Below are 21,336 nucleotides of genomic sequence, written 5' to 3'. Positions count from 1 at the left end.
TGGAGGAAAGCAACAAACCAACAAAGTTATCAATGGTGGTTGTCTTAGGCTGGTGGGAATTTTTAAAAATTCTTTTGATTTTCTAAGTTTTATGTGTGCTTATATTGTAGGTTGAACCTGAGCTCTGCCACTCATTCCCTGTGTGTCTAGGGAGAGGTGTGTCATGTTCCTGAGCCTACGTTTCCTCATCCGTAAGATGAGAAAAGGTTCTTATGTACATTAAACAGATATTAACTATAAAATGTTATCATGGTGTTTGGTACTCAGTAAACAAGGAAATCATACTTATTATTAATGAAAAACATAAACATTATTAAATATTATAAGACTAGATAGGAAGACTCAAATGAAAAAACCCAGAATACTTAATCTTGACTAAGCTAAGTCTAGAATTATGTGAAAACACGTATACACGTAATCCCAACTAGAAAGGACAGCAGAAAAATTAAGAACTCGTGTGTTAAGGTGGTGAGGCTGAGGTATGGAGTATGAAAGGACACACATCGTAGAGATGTGATCCAGGCCCACACCCCAGGCCCTCCTACTTCCCCCCCAACCCCTGCCATGTTTTCCAGGTTGCAAATTACTGCAGTGACAGCCACTTGGCTGAAGGAGTGTGCTCCTGCCCTCAGGAGTGTCAGAGGGTGAGGAAAGCCTTTCTGCACATGACTTGGGTGGGCCAAACAACTAAAACAGTGACAGGTAGGGTGAATACCCAGAACTCAGCACCTTCCCTATGGAAAGTGCCAGGTACCTCTCGGATGAATGAATACATGACTAGAAGCCCAAATGAATTTCCAAGGAGAATCCATCTTACCTCTTGCAACAACAGATCACAGTCCAGGACAGGAGTCCCAAGGCAACAACAATGACAAAGGAGGCAATGATGACATATAACACACTCCACTCTGCCAAGAAAAACAAAATGGTGAGGAAGAGAGAGGCTAGAAGGGAGGTCTAGGCTGCTCCCACCTTGGGCAGGAGGGGGCTTCACTCTGTAGACAAGAATGTCTCCAGGGCTCCCCAGGGAAGGTGAGACCATGAAGTTGAAGGCAGCCAAAGCTTTAAACCTTTTGAATTGACCCTGCTTTCCAGTCCCTGCTCTGAGACCCTGGGGCAGTGGGCAGGCCGTGAGGAGCTGGAACAGAGGGAGGGGGAAAGGAGCCTGAAGGCTTCCATTCGGCTCTAGCAGCAGGCACTCTACCATACACGAGGCCTTGCAGCTGGGCTGAGTTAGCTGCAGGTCGCAGTTGGTCTGATCTAAGCTTGGTCCTTCTTAGATGCCTGCCTGCCTCAGAGCTTTCCTCTAACCTTGAGCAAGTGTGGAGGAAGGAAGGAAAAGTCCTCTGCGAACAGAAAATACACAAAGTTCTTCTTCTCACTTGCTCATCTGCCTCGGAAACACCAACACCCACCCACTCAACTCAGAACCACAATCTGCGCCAAACCAGCTGGCACAGCGCCAAGCAGAAAACTCACCACAGTTGCTGTCTCCATCCCTCAGCTGCACCTTTATGAAATTCTCCATCCAAAAAGGGTCACAGATACAGCGTTTGGTGAATGAGTCACAGTGGCCATGGTCAGAACAGTTCAACTGGCATGCTGAAAGCAGCAGGAAAGGGGAAAGAGTCAACAAGAGTCAGAGCCAGGGGGATAACCAGCTTCCGGTGCCGTGAAGACAGAAGCACCCCTTGCTCTATGCCTGCCGGGAAATTCCCCGGACACCTGCCCCAAGAGCTTTTACAGCTTGGGCTTGTTGCCCGTAATCATCGTCATGGTCAGATCAACCTGGAGCAGTCAGAAAGGCCACCGAAAGACGGTTCTAGGCTGTTCTTACTTGTTTCTCTCTATTAGCAGTTCTTAATCTTTCATGTCCCCTAGATTCCCTTCTCTGAATAATTTAATTGCAAAAATAAAATACATAGTAGTACAAAGGAAAGCAATTATATTGAACATTTTTGAAATACTTAAAAATATAAAATTTAAAAGTAATAACATATGTGTATCTTTATTAAAACATTAAGTAACAAGATCTAAAAGTGGGTCTAACAACTTGTAATTTTGAAGTAGTGATGAGTAAGAACAGTATTTCATCATGTGGGGGATATGAAGTTATCTGTGATTTCTATTGCCTCAAAGTCACAGGCTCTGTTAAGACTACTCTAGTTTGTTGCCTACCTTCATAATTGATGGAAATACTGAATTTCAGTTAGAAGTTAGTGAAAATAAAGATACAATTTTTTCCCATTCAAACTCACAGTCCCTCTGAACACTATCTCAGGGGCCCATGGACCCCAGGTTAAGAACCCCTCAACTCTTTCAGGGGATAATGTTAGTGGAGGAAAGTGATTATCTCCATGTTCTTGGAGAACAGGAGATGAAGCCTGGGGACTGCGGGGACTGACCCGTGAGCTGTGGGCACTGGCTAGGCTCTTATTCCCAACCTCCCAGAACTACTCACTGACGGTACTGATTTCCAGGGCTCCGAATATCAGAAAGTCTGTCTTTTGCTTCCGCAGCTTACTCTTGAGCATCGCTGCCACCTCACGGCCTTTGAAGATCTGGTGGGGAGGCTCATTTTGAACAAAAAACACCATCTTGGTGCTGCAGAGACATGCCACAGTATGAATGAGCTGAAGCTGTCAACGACAATAGCAGCAGCTACCATTTACTAAGTTCCTTCTGTTTGTGCCAGACCCTGTGCTAGGTGTCGCATGCATTCCCTTGCAGCACACCAGCGAGAAAGGCATTATCAGTGTCATCTCCATTTTATGGAGGACAACACTGGGGCTCAGAGGGTTAAGTAACTTGCCCAAGGTCACACAGTTAATTATGGCAGAGCTGGATCCTAACCCTGATGCGTCTAACTCCAAAGCCTGTGCTTTCAAAACTGCAGTGAGCTGCTCCAGGTAACAGGAGGACCCATTCCAAACGGGTAACTGGAGGTCAGGAAAATGCGGGTTTGGTGATGGCTACATCGCTGTTGTCAGCCTTTTAACAACTAAGACGGTGGTGCCGTTGGGTTTGGGCCTGGGTTACTTGTAAGACAAACCAGAAGGCTTTGTAAAATGTAAACTGTTGGACAGGATCAAAGCATTATCCATAGGTCAAAATATACCCCAAATGATCATTACTATGACAGCAACAAGAAAGACCCTACACAATCGTGTGGCTGGTGCAAGATTCTGTTACTCCCTGTCCAGAATCTTTTTGCTTTCTGTCAATTTCTGTTCAAGGCAGACCATGTCTGAACTCACATCTGGCTGGCACGGAATCTGTTCTCTGTGGTTGGCCTCCATTTTTGGTAGCCTGCTTCTTGAGCTCCATGTTAGTCTCACAAACCAAACCTTCCCAATAAGCGGGTCACACTGGCTTTAGAGGTGTGCCCAAGATATTGATCCCCTCAGCACACAGTGGGGCTAGGTGGGACCTGGAGGCCATAGACAAGTTGCTTCCAGTATAAGTAGCCTTTATCCCAAAGTGCCACATAAACATCATTTTCTTTGTGTGGCATGACATAAAAGTTTGGTAAGCACTGTCATGAAAGACTTTCTAAAATCTTGCTGCACAGTGAGGCTAACAATGAGGCTAGCATTCTAAGTTCCAGAATGAAAAACCAACCTTTACCATAAAAGCTTTGTGGTCCATTTCCCATAATTTTCTCCTAGTCACCTACTCCATGATTTAGTTTCAATTTCTGTCTGTATACCAATAACACTCAAACCTATGTATCACCTCTACCCACGTCTGTCTGAGTGAGCAAATCTACATCGCAAGTGCTTGCTAGAATATCTACCCCAGACCTTCCACAGGCACCTCAAATCCAACATGTCTCAAAATAAACCTAAAATGATAACCCTTAATTGAGCACTCACCATGTGTTATACAAACATTATCTTATTCGATCCTCAACCATAATCCTATAAACAGGTCAGAGCATTTTCACAAGTGACAAAACAGGTTCAGAGAGGTGAAGTAACACGCCCGCTATCACAGAGCTGACACTAATGGAGCAGGGCTCAGAAGCCAGGTCTGTCGGCTTCAGGCCCATGCTATTTCCCACTGTAATATACTATCTCCCTCTAATCATATCCTCTGCCTGAATTCCTCAACTAAGCCAATCCAGTCCAAGCCAGAAACCCAGAGTCTTTGTGATGCTTCTCTATTCCTCGTGCCCCAAACGCAGGGAGAGCAAGTCTGCACACAAACCCTTCCGCAAAGCTCTGACCCGCACTCTCCCGGATGTCTTCCCACTGCTTCTACCCCACCAGTTCCCACCAGCTTGCATCCATCCAAGCAGCCACTTTCCCTTTCCCACTCACAGGCTGCTGAGCAGAGCTTTAAAACAAAGCCCTAATCCTCAAACGTCTCTGCCCCTGTGAACCGTGACTGCATATTAGATTCGCCTGGAGAGCTTTTAAATTTTAGGTGCCCAGGACTCATGCAGTCCAACTGAATCATAATCTCTGGGGGTGGGGCTCAGGTGATGGTATGTCTGTAAAAGCTCCAGGTGATTCTAGCTTGGAGCTAGAGTTGCGAGCCACTGCTCTCACTTCATGTCCCTAACCCTGGCTGAGACCCTAATATTGCTCAAAGCCAGCAACCTTTCCTGGAGCTGCCGTTCCCAACCGTAGGTAGCACTTTCCTCAGGCTGCCCACCTCATTCCCACCTCCTCGAAGCAGACGGCCCTGCCTCCCGTTTCAGAGACGAAACGCAGGACATTGGTATCCATGCTGTCAAATCGCATCCTCTCTACCTTTAAATTCACCTATAATATCACATCTTCCCTCCTTTCCTCTTATCTCCAGAGAATGCGGTGCTCCTAACTCTACCCACAGCCCGTCCCCCAGACCCACCTCCATTTATAACTCACCTCCCCAATCTCCACCATCTACTTTTCCTCTGCACCTTCCCTCAGTCTATAAAATTGCTCAAGTATGTCCTATTTTTAAAAGGTCTTCTCTCAGTCTTACATCCCATATTATTTCTGGCACCAACTTCTTCAAAGAGGTGTTATACTTACCATCTTTTTAACCTGAAACCACGAAATGAATTTGGGCTCTGCCCCCAACATGTAATTAAATGCTCCCACTATAGCTCTGGTGACCTACTCACAAACCCAAGGCCTGTTTTGCACCCTCGCCACACTCCGTCCCTGTAGCATCTGAATCCTTCGGCAGCCCCCTCCTCCCAGCTTGTCCCTGAACTTCCAGCAGGCCACTCCCACCCGGTTCTCCTCCCACCTCTCTCACTGCTGTTTCTTAGTTTTCTTTGCTGGCTCTTCTTTTGTTGCCTCCTCCTTAAATATTGGTGTTCTCCAGAGCTGTCTCAACCCTCTTGACACTCTCCCAGTGTGACACATTCATCCTCATGGCTTTGACTCCTCCATGTGTGCAGTGACTCCCCATCTCTGGCTTTTCGTTTCACCCCAAGTTCCAGCCTGTACTTGCTACTACCTGATGGAATATCTCCCCATGTAACCCATAAGACACTCCAAATTCAGGGACCGGCCCAGTGGCGCAGCAGTTAAGTGCACATGTTCTGCTTCGGCAGCCTGGGGTTTGCTGGTTCGAATCCCAGGTGCAGACATGGCACCACTTGGCAAGCCATGCTGTGGTAGGCATCCCACATATAAAGTGGAGGAAGATGGGCACAGATGTTAGCTCAGGGCCAGTCTCCCTCAGCAAAAAGAGGAGGATTGGCAGCAGATGTTAGCTCAGGGCTAATCTTCCTCAAAAAAAAAAGACACTCCAAATTGAAAAGTCAAAACTGAACTAATTATCTTCTCTTTGAAACTGGCTCCTTCTGTCTCCCTAATCTCAGTTAATGGCATTCACCATCTATGCAGGCATCCAAACCAAAACCCTCACCTTTGATGCCTTACTCACCTTCATTCACAAAGGGTCACCAAATCCTACTGATTTACCTCTGAATTTCTTTTAATTTCTTCTGCCATTTCCATCACCACTACCTTAATTCAGGTTTTATCACCTTTTGACTAGACTAGTGCAAAAGCTTCCTAATTAGTCTCCCAGATTTCTCCCTATTTTAGTCTAGCCCCCACATTACTGACCTCCCCCACCAAAAAAAAACAAAAACAAAAAACTAATTTGCTTCAAAAACAAAACAAACAAAAACTTCACACACATAAAACAAACTAACTTGGGCCTTCCTGCCCAAACTATTGAAATTAAACTCCTCGGGCTCCATATGCCTCTTCTCAGTCTGCACGGTCGTTCTCATCTTCCGCCGCGTCCTGGGGCCCACAAAGCGCTCTGAACCAAATGACTTCTTCCAGCGGAAACTGTACTTTCACACCACAGGACCATTTCTCCTGCTGTTCCCCTATTCTGAATTTCCTCCTAGTCCACCTATGCTTAATCAATGCAAGTTTTACTTTTCCTGGAAAATCTCTGGATTACTCCCTACCCCAACCCTCCTGGAAGAATTACTTTCCATTGCCTCTGAGTTTCCACAAAATCACATGTTGCATCAAATCCACCCTGTACTAATGTTGTATGTTTACTTGATCATCTCCCCTACTAGACTACGGCCTTCACACACATTGGGCCTCCTCTGAGCTTGTACCCCGGTACCTGCTGCAGTGTCTAGCACAGAGCATGTGACTTGTACTAGAAGAGGAAAGTCATGAAAGAAATGGACACCATGAGTGGTTCCTGGTCAGAAAGCCCCCCATTCTCTATCTACCCACACTATTTCTCACTCAATCAAGAAGCCCAGGGAGCCCCTGGTCTTTCCTTTTCTCCCCCCATTCATTGCCCAGCTACCTCTGCTCCGTGTACGGCTGAATCTTTTGCACAATGATGTCGGAATCCAGCACCCCCAGGAGGACCCCAATCTGGCGGATGAACATCCCCTTCAGCCTCTCAGTTAGCTGACTGACGTTGACATCCAAGATGATCTCCACCAGGTTGTTTTTCCTGGGATCTGGAAAGCATGTGGATCAGTCACGGCTTCAGGAGTAGGAGAGTTAACACAGCCCTGCCGCTGTGCGTTTGCTTTGGCACAGGAGAAAAGCAGTGAGAGCACTCAGAAATGCAACTGACCTCCTTCAAATGCAAAGCGACAACAGTGAATTCCTACTAATGCAACCTGGGGCTGCCTTGGAGAGGCAGGCACTCCTGGTCTCTGTACCAACCTGAGAATGGCCACACACGTGCTGGGGATCAGGCTGAAGCAAGGAGGCAAAGGGGATGAGTGAAGCAAGCGGGGAAGAAACACTTCAAGGCTTGTTTTAAAAGCCTCTGCCCAATCGGCTTTGCTGAACTCTCCTGGCCAAGCCGGGGGCAGTATCCAGCAATCTCTCCCAATCCACACCTGATTTTCAGTGACCTGCTGTACTTTGTCTACAATAATGGGAGGGAAAATGTTCATCTCAGCCATCTTATCAATAACGGGAATGCATCCACCGTACGGGTTTGAAAACAGTAACCACAAAGAAAATCCAAGCAGCCAAGAAAGAAGGATTTCCTTAGAGCAACATCACAGCTGCACGGTCTTTTTACAGCTCTGGAACCGTGAGAACACTGCGCTTTACATTTGATGATGTCCTAAACATTGTGCTACACTTGGAAGTTAAAAGTGATTATTCAGAGGGGCTGGCCCCGTGGCCGAGTGGTTAAGTTTGCGCGCTCCACTGCAGGCGGCCCAGTGTTATGTTGGTTCGAATCCTGGGCACGGACATGGCACTGCTCATCAAGCCACGCTGAGGCAGCGTCCCACATGCCACAGCTAAAAGGACCCACAATGAAGAATATACAACTATGTACTGGGGGGCTTTGGGGAGAAAAAGGAAAAAATAAAAAAATCTTAAAAAAAAAAGTGATTATTCAGAATACCTTATTCACATACTTGGATGCACCACTTGCCTGTTCTGATGTATAATTGACATAACTAGGAGACAATCTGTGATCTGATTTTAAACACAGAAGAGACTTTATAGTGTCTTGGCTGTTGTCCTTCAAAGAGGTAGGACAAGGACTGGAAGACCTGCCAAGATCCCTTCCCATTAAGACATCTATACATGAGCTTGGCCTAGATAATAAAGAGCAGGTTAAAAGTTAATACCTTCTCATCAGATGCTCAGGAATTTATAAAGCTCTACCCGACCCCCACACTTGCTTCCTCCCTAATACCAAATTAGCCTCAAAGCAAAATAAAAACATAGTTCCATTTAAGAAAGAAATTTTATTTCTGAAAATCTGAAAATGTAAAGGTTACCCGTTACTTTACCTTCCCTGGCTTGTCAGACAAAGCCTGAGGCTCAACTTATAAAAATAAATTGTTTTCTGCATCTGGGTGCTGATGAGCCATCATGACTCAAGTTATTCCTGTGCTCTGATTCCCCAAGCACCCAGAGCCTGCTCCCATCAGCCATGTGTAGAGGAGAAAGTGCTGGACCAGGAGCACAAAGGCCTGGCTCTGACACAACCGCTGTGTGACGCTGAGCAAGCCCTGCCCTCTCTGAGTTTCTGTTTCTCCATCTGAGATGAGTAGGGGGAGATCCATATACTTGAGTGGGTAGGCGAGGTGTTGCTGGAACAGACAGTCTCTAAGAATTTTTTGGCTTCGGGTTTCTAGATTTTTTTAAAAGCTGGACATGCCAACTGGCTCTGTCCCTGCTGGGGGGAAGGTCTGCTCACACTCGAGGCCCTGCTTGGCTGATCCAGGACTCCATTCAGTCTCATCACTAAATGAACTCACCAGGTTTCACCTCCACAGTGGTCCGGTCTGTGTCACTCTCACCCTTCGCATCAGTCACTTTCAGGTGAAATGTGTAAGTTCCCTCGACCAGGTTGGAAAGAAAGAGGATAGGGTGGTGGTCAGAGTGATTTAACACCTCCTGTGGGGTTGAACAACATGGCTATGTTGCAGAACAAAACCACATTCCTTTCGTGGAATCAGTTCTGCTTGTCACAACTAAGCTCCCTCGGGGCTGGAATGCTTCAACGCTGGGCAGTTTCTGCTCTGGAATGGCACTGCAGCCACAGCTGCTGGATCAGGAGACAGAAACACAATCTGTGCCACAGGAGCTTGCAGCGTGACCCTGAGCAAGTCATTTAACCTCTCTGGATTTCAGAGAGCAATCCAGGTTTGATATAAGGGACCACTTGGTTGAAACTGGAATGTTTGGCTCAGGCCCCTCTCCCCATCTCACGACCTTGACCTTGTGTAGCTCTCCAGCTCCTGGCACACTTACCCCTGCAGCTGGGCTCCCCTCATCTCGAGTCCAGAGGTAGCTGACTATTCCCTTGTCATCCGAGGACTTGGAGCCATCCAGCTCTGCCGTGTCCGTGGGCAGAGTAATCACCACATTCCCGGTTATCTTGGCGGTAGGTGGTTTGTTCATCTCTAACCAAAGAGAAATCACTGAAATAATGTAACATTCTGGAAAAGCAGGTCTGCTTCTTCATGATGCTTATGGGGAAACTAAACATCGAAAGCATCTTAAATGGAGAACTAAGTGCCTATCCATGGCAGGAACTAAGAGTGTAGATTTAAAGCCACCAGGGCCACAGGTCCTGAGGCTCGAGTCCCACTCAAAGAAATGTTCTCCTGACACCGTACAATAGAGGGGACAGGGGCAGTTTCCTCCTGTATTCTCCAGCAGCCTCCCTGAAAGGACTCCATCTCTCTGCTTTGGAGGTATGTGATGACTGGAAACAAAGGCCCAAAGCGTATTAAACCCTTGGAGCTTAGGTTGCTTCTAGCTGATACCACAAATTCTCTTTAAAACATGGCTTAAAATGCTATTCTCTGAACATCTTTTTTGATTCCTTCCTTACTATGTTGATAGAGAAAAGGGAGAGAGACACCTCGCTCATCTGGGGCCCCACCTGCAACTTTGTTTACGCAGGTGTGTGCCCTGTTTACTGAGCTCAGGATACTGCATCTGGAGGCCATCCGCATATCTGATGGGTTTTCCTACTACCAGCTGACAGCCCTCGCCCCAAAACATGACTGACCACCGCGCCTGCAAACCAGAGCAAGGCCAGTCCACTCTTGCCTCAAGTTGACCTCAGCGTGCAGGCTCATAGGCCGAGCACAGGAAGCTACCGTGCAGGACAGTCATTCTGAGGTCTGACAGCAGGTGTCACTGCAGCTACCTGGAGAGTCAGAAACCCTGAGGCTTAGCAGCACAAACGCAAAGGAAAAAACCTTAATTCTTTCCCTATTCAATAGTGAAGAAAGGAAGGGAGGGAAGGAGGAAGGGGAAAACAAGAAGCTAAAATTCACCTCACAGTCACTCTCACTTAAAGGTTGTTTTAGGAAAGCAAATAATAGCTGCCCTCACCCCAACCTTCTTCCCACCCCTTGTCTCTAATCAATTTCTGCAGCCTAACAAGAGATGATGGATTCTTCCGTTATTTGCCCCAGAGTCTGCTGCACCAACCCAAGGCAAGGAGGTACCTTCTTTGACAATGACATTCACAGAGCTCTGGCTTTGCAGGTTCCTCTCATCTTTGACAGTCAAGGTGAACACATAGGTTCCCACCTGCAGCCCCGTCACAGTGGCGACACTGCTGTTAGCATTCTCAAGCTGTACCCCGTCAGGTCCCCTGGACAAAGAGAGAAACCAGAGGGTGGAGTTGCACCTGTCTGCTGCTCTCCCGTCCCTGACTCAGCAGGAGGAGACAATTATTGCCTCAGCTAAGACATGAACTATTGTTTCCCAGACCTTGAGAGGGCATATTTAAAAATATTCCATTTGGACAGAGTGTCATTTGGCCCCAAAATACAGGCCACCTGCTGATCAGAAAATTCCACTCACCAACTTTGAAACACATCTAGCCTTATCCCTTATATAAGCTTCTAGAACATTCAAACTCTTTGCTGTTTCAGTTTGTGAGAGGAAGAAAGTGCTCTGAACAGGTCTCTGATCAAAAGAATGATTTAAGAGTGATGTTTCTGAAAAGCATTTCTGGCTCAGTAGTTGGTTCAGCTCTTGCCAGCAAAGAAGCAAAATGCATTTCTTAATCTCAAGCCAAACTCTCTCCTGCTGAAAAGTGAGGGAAGGGAAAGGGGCCAAGGCTGCAGAAGAACTCTCAAGGCTACCATCGTCTTCTTCGCTGCTCTATAAGCAAAGCTCCCTCCAGCTCCTGCACAGGGACCACAGAGGACCCAGGACACCCTACCTCCTTCCTTCTCCTCTGTGGCCTCACACAGCAACCTGCAGCAGGGGTGTCAGCTCTGTGCCAACATCTGGGCACAATGCTGCACATACCAGGGAGCTCTTCTGTTCAAGCATCAAAATGCCCCAGAGCTTTCTTTAAAACTGCAGGACAACCAGAGAAATCTGCCGACTTCTACTTTTGCTTTGCTGTTGAAACATATAACCTCTCATCCTAGTGGCCCCTCCTGAAACAGATTCTCCTCCACGAAGCTATGCTAAGCATTATTCCAGCTGTAAACACTAATAAAACTCAACTGAAAGGTTTATCAGCTGTATTTTCAACAAACAGTTATAATTAGAACACAATTGGGGCCGGCCCCGTGGCTGGGGGGTTAAGTTCTCGCGCTCCACTTCGGCGGCCCAGGGTTCGCAGGTTCGGATCCTGGGCGCGGACATGGCACCGCTTATCAGGCCACGCTGAGGTGGTGCCCCACATGCCACAACTGGAAGGACCCACAACTAAAAATACACAACTATGTACCGGGGGGCTTTGGGGAGAAAAAGGAAAAATAAAATCTTTTAAAAAAAATAAATAGGACTGGCCCTGTGGCCGAGTGGTTAAGTTCGCGCGCTCCGCTGCAGGCGGCCCAGTGTTTCGTTGGTTCAAATCCTGGGCGCGGACATGGCACTGCTCATCAAACCACGCTGAGGCAGAGGCCCACATGCCACAACGAGAAGGACCCACAACAAAGAATATACAACTAGGTACTGGGGGGATTTGGGGAGAAAAAGGAAAAAAATAAAAATAAAAAATCTTAAAAATAAATAAATAAATAAAACACACTGGACTGAGGAAGATTAGGTTCTCCAAAAGACTGAATCAAGAGCTGAGGAAAATAATTTTTAGAATCTAACTCACCAATTGTTAAGTCAGGTGGTTTCTATAGTCAAATTAATGCCCCTTCCCGCCCCTCTCTAACGCCCTGGTCAAAAACAACAGAAACAAAAACCCAGTCTGTCCCATGGTGGCTACCTTTGGAAACTGAGAATGCTTTTAACTCTCCCTTGGAATTCTTTTGCTTCCTGTAGAATCTTGCATATAATCTGAGTTCCATTTGTTACGGTTTAAAGGAGCTAGAAGAAACTGTGGGAACCAGGGTCGACTATGTAATTCCAGTTTAATTAACATTATTTTGGTTACTGCCTTTGGCCTCTGGCTAACATAATTGGTAAATGGTATCTTCAAGGAAACAATAACAGAGCGATGCTTTCATTTTGTAGATGAATTTTCAATTCTCCTTAATAGTTGCTCTGCCCCATCCCCCCTGCCAGCCTTACCCAGTTAATTTTGAGTAACGGTATTTTTCTGCTCCATTACCCCTTCCATCCTGCCTCTCAAGTGTAATTAAACTATGCATTTTCACAGATGGATTGTACCTGTAAAAGCACCAGGACCACAAAAATACTGCCCGGGGACTAGCTGATGGTAAGCATTCTTTTTTTCCTACAAGAATTATTTCATATCATTTTCTTAGAGTTGAAGTTTGGGATTACAAACATTTCTTTCTCAGTCACTCCCTTGGATAAGTCAGTAAGAGCAAGCAAGTTTACTTAAAACCTTGCTCTTCAAAGGTCTGGAGCCTTTGCATGAATAAGAATTTGGTGTCAATACTCACTGTGTTTTTTCCCAGAGATACGAGACAATCTTCTGATCATCTGAGCTTCGGCTGCCATCCAGGGTTGTGCTGTCCACGGGGAGGGTCAGCTCCTTGTCTGGGCCTGCATCTGCCTGAGGAGGCTTGTTGTTTTCTAAAAGACAGAGCCTTGGAGTCAAAAGCAGACAGTCCAGTTGGGAAAGGAAAGCAATCATTTGGGACATACGTTCTGGAAGCCATGAGGATTCTGCCTCTCTGCCCACAGAACGGTCAGATACTGTGGGAGATATGGGGATAGCCAGGGAGCTCAAATGAAGAATGTAAGACTGAAACATATAAAACAATTCTGAAAGAACATGACGGAACATAATGAAGTTATAATGCCATGCTGAATATGAAATATAATACTACAGGAGTTCAGATGAAAGGGTTTGAGTGATAAAGTTGGGCTTTCTTGAAGAAGTGGGCTTTAAGCTGGCCCTTAAAGGACATGGTAAGATTCGGGATGGCAGAGCCTCTATCTGCTAGGTCCCCTCAAAGGAATGATAACTAGCCAAGGGCAAGGGCATAAGCTGAGGCTGTGAGGTACTCCTTCTCTCTGGTTGTGAACAAAGCACTAAGGGAATGGACAACAGAAGTTGCCAGGGGCTTCGTGGAACAGTGCCTCTTGCTTCTACCCTCATATAGCTCAGAACCCAAACCCTCTTCTTCCCCAAGGTTAAAGGGACCAGCCAACAGAAGAGGCTGCACCACAAGGCTGGAACTTACCAGGCTGCACAATAACAGTCACTTGAGCAGTGGCCTGCTGTCCTATTGTGTCAGTCACTGTGAGCTCGTAGGTGTAGTCTCCTTCTTGCATGGCAGAGAGCTGCAGGGTTGGTGTTCTAACACCCTAATATATAAAAACAGACAAGTGGAAAAGCAGACTCCCAGAATCACAACATCATACAGTAAGTCCTCCTCTGGTAGAAATGATTTACCCAGTTTTCTAAACCCAGCTTGGCGTTGGGCTATCACCTCCCAGTTCAGCAGAATTAGAGAATGCTGAATCAGCCCCTGTGGAACATCTTGCAAAGTTTCTCCCTTCAAGGGAACAGCCCTCCCTGACACAGCAGCAGCTTCAAATAAAGTCAGAGCTCTCACAAGGGAGGGGAGAACGGGAAAATGTGCAGAGATAACCAAGATCAGTCTCTATGAGCCAAGCCAGAGAGAAGACCATGAACATAAAATAAAATAACACAATTTTAAAAGCAATGTTCTTCCTACAAAAGCCACGCAGTGATCCTAATAAAGCTACCTCAATAAAACACAGCAGCGACTCAGGATGCTAACACCACACTGTCCCCTTGTGAGGTTTGTATAGATTCTGCAACAGCAGCAAAACCTAACATGATACTTAAACTAAAGCCAGGTGAAATGTGAGCTTCATGTCATGCCTCAAGTCTGGAAACATAGACTCTTAAGTGTCAGAAGGAACATTATAAATCATTTAAGGCAAACTTCCAATGTAGGAACTTCCTCTAGAATGGTGGGTAAAAACTGGCAGGCTCTGGGCTGAATCCAGCTTGCAGACATTTTGTTTGACCTGTAGTGTCTTAAAAGTTAGAAAATTTCACATAAAGGTCTAGATTTCTGTCTTCTCTTGAAAAGCTGGATGATCAAGCAATATTAGGACCATACTTCCATGTGGCAACAACCAGCTGGACCTGAAGAGCAGCTGACCCCTTTGGTCAGGGCTGAAGTTCTCCAGTTCGCCAGAGCCCCCATCCAGTTTTCTTTCTTTACTTACATTACCTGCCTGGTGACAGATCTAGTCTCTTCTTAAATATCTCCACAGAGAAGATGCTCACCATCTAGTCAGGCAGTCGACTCCAATTTGGAATAGAGTTCACTAAGGTTTGCACCCTTATAGCTTCTAAATAGTTTTGACCCTCTGGAATCATCTAGAACAACTACCATCTCTCACCTAGCCTTTTCCTCTAATACTAAACATTTAAGATAAAGGTTTTTGCTAATGTGTTAATTAAAGTCCCCTTAAACTTTCTGGATTTTTAAAAAATTCAAGTATTCTATGCACAAATCTGACTTTGGTAATTAAAATGGAGAAAAACAGGCCTTGGATGGGTGACCCAGTCCAGCAGCTCTAAGCCCCCTGGGCAAGAAAAGACAGAAACTACCCCCTCCTACCTGCATCTCCACCACTTTCCCTTTGCTGCTTGGGCTGAGCGACCACTCATAGCTGGTGATGCCATGATCATCAGTGCTCTGGTTCCCAAAGAGGGTGATGGAGTTCTGGGGCAGGGTGATCACTTGGTTGGGTCCAGCGTTGGCCACAGGAGGGTAATCCACAGCTTTGTTCACCGTCAGGCTCGCAGTGGTGGAGTTGGTAGCTCCATCAGAGTCTACGACCGTCAAACTATCAGGGCAGAGAGAGTTGTGCAATCAGAGATGGGCTTAAGGAAAGAGGAATAAACACGAGAGGACTGCAAATCAAGGCTGAGGAATCCCAAGGTGGTAGGGTTACTAACTGGTACCCAATTCTTACCCATTCCTCCTGGCAGTCATACTAGAAGCTAACACTGACTGAGCGTTTACTCTGTGCCAGGCACTGTTCCAAGCGCTTTGTATCTCATCAAATCCTCACAACAGCTCTGTAAAGTACCGTCCTCATTTTACTCCTTACATCTATGAGGAGACTGAGGCAGAGAGAGCCAAAGTAACTTGCCAAGGTCACACAGCTTGAAAGGAGTAGAGACAGGATCCGAATCCAGGCAATATGTCTCCAGCACCATTTTGCTCTGCTGCCTGCGTGTCTTTAGAAGCACTGTCTGATGCGGCCCTCACAACAATCTAATAGAGTAGATACCATCGATCTCACTTTACAGGAGGCTTAGAGAGGCTAAATAAGCTGCCCAGGGCTACACAGTGAGCTAAGATGCAAGCCCAGTTCTCTGACCCCAAAGCCCAGAAACCAAGTCTTCAGACAAGAGGATACCTGGCCTCTAGTCCCGTGGGGTTCAAGGACGCTGCGCTAAATAGAGCAAGCTCTGTCTGCAGCAGGTTTGCCTCCCATCATCCTGTTTCGGCTGAGTACAGATCACAAGAACGGACATCCTAGGCAGACAGCCTCTGGGATGGACCAGGAGGGCTGGCTCTGGTAAGACAGGAGCCTGAGATGGAAATGCATTCTCCCACGCAACAGTTCCACAGTTTGTGCCAGTGTGAAATAGGATTTGCAAGAGAAAAAAAAATGTTCATTTATAAGAGCAGGCTTTTACCTAAATGATGCTTTCCAGCTGAACAGCCTAAAGCTTCTCTTGCCACCTCAAAATGTGAGCATAAGCAAGCAAGGAGGTTTGGGCTCCTTCCATTTTGCTGACAGAAAGAGGAAAAGCATAGAAAAGACATGTCGTTTGTTTAAATCTCGCCACCAGCCACAGACAGAGCCAGACATCTGTGGGGTTTTACTCACAATCTCACCTTTTCCCTACGGTCTGAAAGGCATTTTTGGTATTACAGTCTTTAGAAAAAGTGCACAAAAACATCATACACACAGACATGTGCAAATCAGCAAACATCTGAAAAAGAAAAATCCGATAAGTTCTCTTTTTCCAGTTTCCTTGTTTTCAGTTTTTTGTTTTTTAACATATCCTACTCCAGAACAAAACCATTTGTCTACTTGTAGACAAATGGCAGCTGCCCATTACTCCAACTTTCACCTCAAGCAGTCCCTGGCTTGCATGCAAGTATCCTGGAACGAAACCGCAGCTGACCATGGGGCTGGGGAAAGAGGCTACTGCCACATAAAAGCAGGGAGAGCAAAAGGTAAGTGGAATCACACAAGATTGGACCTTAATGTTAATCAAACCCAATCCCATCATTTCATAGACTGAGACTTAGAAAAAGAATCACTCCCAATACCCCATCCACCCAAAACTCTACAGGCCAACATTGTGGTTAAAAGCTCAGACTATGGAGCCAAACTGCCTGTGTGACCTTGGGCAAGTCACTTAACCTCTCTGTGCCTAAATCTCCTAGTCTGTCAAACAAGAGCAATTATAATACCTGTTACAAGGATTAAATGAGATACTGCATGCAAACAGCTCAGAACAGTACTAAACACAGAGTAAATGTTTACGAAACAGTAGCTATTATTGTTACTATTTTTAAAAAGGATCGACATGGCTCAGGCTAAATTCCATTAACGTTGAAATTCCTGTATTAGAAATTCATTTTAAGCCAGTGAGAAGGCTCCAATCTTGTCCTGGCAGCTACTTTTCATTCACCTGAAGTCTGGAGTCAATGGGAGTGCTGCTAAGTCAAAACTTGTGTATTTATTATTCTGGTAGATGTCGCACTAGGACACTCATTGCTGTGGCTCTGGTGGTGTGTCAGACCTGACTCCTCTCAGCCCCAGTGGGGAAGACGGATGCCCATGAATAAGCTGGGGCACCACAGCAGGTGCCCCAGAGAGGCACTGAGTGCAACAAGAGGAGAGACATATCCTGTCCTCCATGGAGGGATCTCAGAGAGCCTCGTGGAAAACTGAGCAGGTCCTTAAGGATGGGCAGAACTCAACAGATTGAGAAGGGCATGCAAGGAAGCATAAACAAAATATGTACAGGTCAAGTCAAGGAGTCACGGAGTGGAGCAGAACAAGCCTTGACTTGGGGGTTAGAGAATCTGCATTTCAGTTCTAGCTGTATGACCTCAGAGAAGTTAGTAAATAGACTAAGGCTCATTTCCTCAGATGTAAAATGAAGACAGTATCTTGCACGTATGGTGTTTGTATGATACTCATGGACACATTCGTTGTAACATACAAGGAATTATGCAAATATAAGGAGGATTACTCTAGATTCAGCCTTACACTCTCATTAATCACATTCTAGAACGTCGCCACTAGTTCCCAAAAGGACTTTCGTTCAATCAAGTTCTCCAAAAATCTCCAATAGAGAAAGATTCTACAAATCATATTCAAATAAACCACTAATCAAAAGTAAAGATTTTGAGATCTCATAAGTTGAGGAAGCATTCCCCAAAGAGAAGGGACAGCTAGGAGTAGGTTCCTTCCAGATTTTGCCTGAGAAAAGACAAAGGAAGATGGGCCCTTTCACTTAATGACGGAAATCCTAAAAAAACTTTGGAGATCTGCTAGGTAAGGCTTTCAGAAGGAACAACTGTGGTGGATCCTGATCTACCAAGCAGGGCCCTCTGCCCTAAAATGTTATCATCGTGTGACCACAATCACCATAGGGCTCAGAGAACCAATAGAATCACAGGCTGTATTATCAACCAACTCTACAGTGAATTTGATATCTGTCAGAGTTATTCCTATAAGAATGTAAAACCCACAAGACCAAAAAAAAAAAAAAAAAGGCCTATAGTAAACCTGAAGCTGGATCCCAATTTACCTGAAAGTGTAGTTCCCAGGGACGAGCTTACTTAATTTTAATATGGCCGTATCTTCAGAAATCTTCTCTTCTCTCAGAGGCCCCTTAAGTTCTTCCCAATGGTACTGCACGATTTTATCATCATCAGTGCTTTCTTGACCACAAAGAAACATCAGTTACAACATGAGAGCACTGGGTCTCAGCATTTATCCAGTTTACACAAACCAGGACAACTACCCAGAGACTTGAAGCTAGGAAAATGTCATGAAATTACAGACTCTCTCTCCAGAGTGTTTCTTCCCTAGGAATATTGGGTCATTCTGCCTCTCTATGAATACACCACTGCGTAGTTTTCCAAGGACGCAACACAGGCAACCTCTGGTTAAAATGCTACTGTATAAAAAAAGGAAAATCAAAAATTCTTAAACATGTGAGAAGATACTCGACCTCACTTAAAATAAAAGAAATGCAAATAAAAACTACACTTGAGAAACCATTTTTTTAACCTATCAGATTGGTAAATACCAAAGTTTCATAACACATTATCTGGGTAAAAGTGTGGAGAAAGAGGCTCACTCATAAGTCGTGGTGGAAGTGTGAGTTGATGCAACCTCTATAAGAGCAATTTGGTAAAATTTATCTTTGCCCCTGCAATTCCTCTTCTAGGAATATATCCTACAGATATACTTGCAGGTATGTTAAATGTCATGCTTACAAGATTATTCATGGTAACATCATTTGTAATAGTAAAAGACCAAAAATAATCTAAATGGTCACCAAGGGAGATTGATTGAAAACAAGTATACATTCATACAATGAAATTATACATCCATATAATGGAAGGCCATGTAATCATTAAAAGAGAAAAGAATGAAGAAGAATTTCATGTACTGATTCAAGAAAAATTCTCCAACATATAGAAACAAGCATTGTACACAATAGTGTGTATCCAGTGTTATCGTAAAGACTGCATATGTATTTTCTTATATATGCATGAATTATCACTGGAAAGATACATAAAATAATACTATTGATCGTCTGTAGGAAAACTAGATAGCTGGGAGACAGGGATGGTAGCGATTCTTTTCACAGTATACCTTTATGTATTATTTAACTTTGACCTATTCAAAAATACAAAATAAGGGGCCAGCCTGGCGGCGCAGCAGTTAAGTATGCACGTTCCGCTTCTCGGCAGCCCAGGGTTTGCTGGTTCGGATCCCGGTTGCGGACATGGCACCGCGTGGCAAAAGCCATGCTGTGGTAGGCATCCCACGTATAAAGTAGAAAAGAAGATTGGCATGGATGTTAGCTCAGGGCCAGTCTTCCTCAGCAAAAAGAGGAGGGTTGGCAGTAGTTAGCTCAGGGCTAGTCTTCCTTAAAAAAAAAAAAAGCTACAAAAATACAAAATAAAATGGCTCTATGAGAACCATTTCTAGTACTCTCACAAGTGCTTCTTACTGTTCTCTTTCCTTCCTCTTGGCCTGCTATTCTTCTAGCCTCCTCTTCTTGCCAGAACCATCTACATGAAATGTTTAACCTTGCTAGAGATCCCTCTGCTAAAGCAGTGACTGCCTCTGCCAAAACCCACTGTCAGTGCCGAGACAGTCAGGGTAACAGGGCCTCAACGGGTCTCAGAAGAAACCAGGCAAGTGCTGGTGAGATGGGAGGCTTGAAACCTCCTGCACACACATAGTCAGGATCCAAGGCAAAGACTCAGAAGTCCTCTCATGGCACCCATCAGGTGACACTATCCTGAAGTGTAAGATGTAATGAGCCCAGGCAGGGGTGTAGAGTACATTCTGCGAGTCTTTCCAGGAGAAGGCTGACACGAACCTTGTTAGGCAGTGAAGGCTGGGTGAGAGGTCCTCAGTCAAGACTCTCAGTTACTTATCTTGCTGTGATAGAAGGAGCTTTGTTTCCATAACTGGGAATGGCAATTATATCTGAGCAAATTTGAAAAACACCAAATTTGAACTAAAATAATGCTAAATATGTGCATAAAGCCACTTGCTTTTTTAACCATCTCAGAGCAGAAATATTACTTCAAACAAGCCACATGGGGATTGTAAATCCAGCCTGTCTGGTTTTTACTTCCTGATCAGTTGCTTCCGATGGTTGGTCTTCCTAGAACACGGTCAAGAAAACTGGCCTAAACAGAATGCAGACATAGCTGGCTCCAAATCTTCTACCAGAGTTTTCTACGAGAGCACACAGTGAATGCTCTTCTGGAACGTTACGGCTGGACAAGTACTCACGGCTGCCATCAATGACTGTAGAAGTGGTTGGCAGAGAGATCTCCTGGAACTGTGGTGACACAATGGCAACAGGCGGCCGATTCTTACGGGGCTCTGTAAGAAAATGACCCAGAAGAAATTGGAAGAGGGGCTTTATAAATTACAGGAGGAGCGGGCCACATCTGGGTGGATTATAAAGCAGCTTCTATTACATAAGTGACTGTTGAAGCATAGCCAAATGGGAAAGTCACAAGACCAGGTTGCCATTCTAACATAAGACACCTGAGAGTGTTTAAAGCCTCTTCCAAACCGGACTAGTCCTAAGACCATGGCCTGTGTGTTCTTTCAACGTTCATGTGCTATCTAGCTTACGAAAAGCACTATAGCAGCAAGTGATTGCTTTCAGGGCAAGCTGACTAGAGGTGGGCAACAAGCAAGCTTTGTGCAATAAAGGCCTCAGCAAACAAACTATCCCTTAACACAGACTGTGCTGAAAAGATAACAGGTGATTTCTCAACCGTCCTCGAGCTGACTGTGTGTGAGGTGACTAGGCCTGAGTGATGGGAAGGTCACGAACCACTCTGGTCCAACCCGACTGTGAGCTACATACCCAGCAGCCTTTTCTTTGAGAAATGATTGAATGGTCTTTATGCTAAACCCATTTTTAAGAAGGTAAAAGATTACCTTGACTACAAAGTTCAAGGAATGAAAAGAAAATGTATTACCAACAAAGACAGAAAACAGTACTAAGAATTTGTGCCAACGTATGTGCCACTTTCCAACTTACTCCAAATCCTCTGAAAATACGAAACAAGAAATCTTGCTATTATGCTGTAATCTACCAATGGTGGATCACTTAAAAGAAAGCCTGAATTTCATTTCCAGGTGAAAGAGGACTGGCAGTGTTTAAATGAGGAAT

At 45.2% G+C, this 21,336-nt stretch overlaps 1 protein-coding gene across 6 annotated transcripts in view; it reads right to left on the bottom strand.

Moving 5' to 3' along the window:
* Window positions 1–21,336, bottom strand: part of KIAA0319L (KIAA0319 like) — a 90,184-nt gene that overhangs the window by 7,554 nt on the left and 61,294 nt on the right. For 5 of the 6 annotated variants that reach the window (XM_046661364.1, XM_046661362.1, XM_046661361.1 and 2 more), the window contains 12 exons: window positions 20,439–20,531; window positions 18,205–18,337; window positions 14,978–15,206; window positions 13,559–13,682; window positions 12,812–12,944; window positions 10,433–10,581; window positions 9,222–9,373; window positions 8,726–8,864; window positions 6,790–6,949; window positions 2,462–2,604; window positions 1,480–1,602; window positions 818–908 (listed from right to left, as the gene is read on the bottom strand). In XM_046661364.1, coding sequence (XP_046517320.1) covers window positions 818–908; window positions 1,480–1,602; window positions 2,462–2,604; window positions 6,790–6,949; window positions 8,726–8,864; window positions 9,222–9,373; window positions 10,433–10,581; window positions 12,812–12,944; window positions 13,559–13,682; window positions 14,978–15,206; window positions 18,205–18,337; window positions 20,439–20,531 — 1,669 coding nt within the window. Of the gene's footprint in view, window positions 1–817; window positions 909–1,479; window positions 1,603–2,461; window positions 2,605–6,789; window positions 6,950–8,725; window positions 8,865–9,221; window positions 9,374–10,432; window positions 10,582–12,811; window positions 12,945–13,558; window positions 13,683–14,977; window positions 15,207–18,204; window positions 18,338–20,438; window positions 20,532–21,336 lie in introns of those variants that run through there. The other variant, XR_006888627.1, reaches the window with a different exon arrangement.

This window comes from Equus quagga, chromosome 5, assembly GCF_021613505.1.
Source record: "Equus quagga isolate Etosha38 chromosome 5, UCLA_HA_Equagga_1.0, whole genome shotgun sequence".
NCBI lineage: Eukaryota > Metazoa > Chordata > Mammalia > Perissodactyla > Equidae > Equus > Equus quagga.
The sequence above is the reverse complement of the archived record's forward strand: the minus strand, read 5'-3'. Positions and strand labels throughout refer to the sequence as shown.